General features: G+C 32.5%; 1 protein-coding gene across 1 annotated transcript; it reads left to right on the top strand.

Moving 5' to 3' along the window:
* The first annotated feature begins 201 nt into the window (after positions 1-201).
* LOC142608099 (uncharacterized) lies at positions 202-1,283 on the top strand. Its single transcript, XM_075779802.1, has one exon. It carries the CDS (start codon positions 327-329, stop codon positions 963-965), a length of 639 nt encoding a protein of 212 aa, XP_075635917.1. The 5' UTR covers positions 202-326; the 3' UTR covers positions 966-1,283.
* The last annotated feature ends 1,270 nt before the right edge of the window (positions 1,284-2,553 follow it).

Here is a 2,553-nt window from a genome sequence, read left to right as displayed (position 1 = left end):
CAAAAATACACGAAATATCGTAGTAAGTTACTCATAGCTATAAAAGGAATCTCATAGGAAGTTACTCATAGCTATAAAAGGAATCTCATAGGAAGTTACTCAGGAATCTCAGAGGAAGTATGAGTAATGTATCTATTGCTACGAAAAACACTTTACGCGTTACATCTGCATATAAAAAGCTTTACCTACCAAGCCCTTTTCTTTCTCATCCATCATTTCATTGATTTCCATAACTGATATCTGTTACAGCAATAAAGAGAGACAACATCAGCAGCTTTAGCCGTTAGTACTGTCTATAAGCTATAACACAACGACCAACATACTCTATGATGTCCCCTAACAGCTCTTCAACTCAGCCCTCAACCTCCAAGGATTCTGCTTCTCACAACTTCGTTAGCCGTTTGATCTTTGTGCTGCTTTCTTTTTTCGTCATAATTACCCTTGTGATCTACATCGCATGGCTTATTCTTAAACCACTACCTCCGGACTTTGAAGTCGACTCTTTCACCGTTTCAAATTTCACTGTTTCCGGCTCACAAATAAGGGGTAAATATGATATCCAAGTCACTGTGAGAAACCCCAACAAGAAACTAGACTTTAATGTCGAAATTTTCGATATCCGTGTGAATTATAGGAGAACCCGTCTTTCTCAGAAATCAGAGGCACTTCGGAGTCTGTTTCTGGAGAAGTCGAATCAAACTAGTGTTAAGGCCGAGTTGGACTCGAATTTGAGTCGTTATGTGAGGAAAAATGACTTGGAGAACTTGGGTCAAGATTTAAGCGGGGGTGTGATTTGTTTTGACGTGAGGATGCCTGTTACAACATCATATACTTATGGAAATTGGCCTAGAATGGAAAGATCAATGCTCGTTTATTGCCAGAATCTGAAGGTTACATTCTCGTCTTCTAAGTTGGTTGGGAAGCTCATAGATGGAAGAGAGGATTGCTTAGTACTTTCTGACTAAACATATGGAGTCATTCTTTAGTTTTCTTGCACGGTCAACACATAGGTTATTGGTTCTTTTTTTTTTTTCTTTTTTTTTTTGAGAAACAGGTTATTGGTTCATTTAATTAGTTTGATTAGGTGAGTTGCAACTTGCAACTTGCAACTTGCAACTTGCTTTGTTTCTCTTATTTTTTGAATGTGAATTCATTCATTTGTTGTTCATATTTTGGGGTGTGCCTAGATAGATTACCTTTTCAATTTTTCGCTGTCACTGTGTACGGTTTATTACTTCACGCGTTAAAACTACAAATTCAGGATACCATTCCTTATTCTTTCGCTTTTTCTCACACTTTCTTTTCTTTTTTTCTGCCTTCAATATTGTGTGGTTGAAATGATGTCGATATATTATGGAAAATGATGTATACAGGTGATGGACAGTGAAAGAGAAATGAAGCCAATAATGCTTCCACAATTTAGTGCAGAATTGTCTCCGCCACTTCTTTTCTTTGAGTAATTATTAGATGTTTTTGGTGCACGATTTTAAAAAAAAAATATTTATGGTGGATTTTAATAATTAAACTTATAGTAGAATCAATCAATATATATATAAAAGCAGAGACCTCATGCAGAAGTGCATGAGGTTCTGCCACGTGGCGCTTTGTATGAGTATTTTCTCATTTAGCTTTTCACCTCTCATCTTCTTATCAATAATTAGTTTAAGCCATAAATGTAGAAAATTAAAAGATTTGGTTCTACTCCCTTTTTCAACTTCTTGAACTCTTCCACTTTTAATTTCATTAATTTAATAAATGAAAGGTTTTCTCTATTCAATGTTAGTTTTCATGTTCTTTTATATATTTCAATTTCACAAAATATCAAAAGGCCAAAAGAAAAATAGGACTGGAGAGATAGACAGACAAAGAGTGAGAAATTAGTGTCAAAAGAGTATGAAATTGCTTTTGGCTTCAGGTGCATATGCTCTGAACTCCTTAACAACATTATCAAAGCTTGATACAATGCTTTCACAATATATGGGGTTTCTAAAAGGTATGTGTTTTTTGTTTTTATTTATATTTTTGGAAAGTGTTTAATCTTTGTAAGTGATTAAGGTACTTAGATGTAAGTATAATTAAACTTAAGATACGAAATAGTATAAGTTTATATTTTCCTGTTCAATTATTGTTTTTTTTTAATCTCTTCATATGTATATTTAGTTTTAAGAATTAGAAACCTTAAATCTTAGATGTTTAGAATTCAAAAGTTCATGTGTTTTCTTTAAAAAAATAAATAAATACTTCTTAAAAAAGAAAATGAAATAATAAAAAAATTTATATTGGAAACAGTCAAATGTAAGAACTATATACATGTACACGTGATCAAACAAAAAAGGGCATGTAGTGACATTTTTAGAGTCTAATTAATTATTGTTACTTATGGATATATTGTGTTACAATTTTTTTTCATTCATTATTTTAGTGATGTATAATACATAATTGAAATTAATTTTCCAAACATTATAATACACGAGTATTATAAAATAACTAATAACGAACACGCGCATCGCGCGGGACATCCACTAGTTTATAATAAATGTGAGAGCAAATAGC

The sequence above is a fragment of the Castanea sativa genome, chromosome 8 (assembly GCF_040712315.1).
Source record: "Castanea sativa cultivar Marrone di Chiusa Pesio chromosome 8, ASM4071231v1".
Taxonomy (NCBI): Eukaryota; Viridiplantae; Streptophyta; class Magnoliopsida; order Fagales; family Fagaceae; genus Castanea; species Castanea sativa.
The sequence above is the reverse complement of the archived record's forward strand: the minus strand, read 5'-3'. Positions and strand labels throughout refer to the sequence as shown.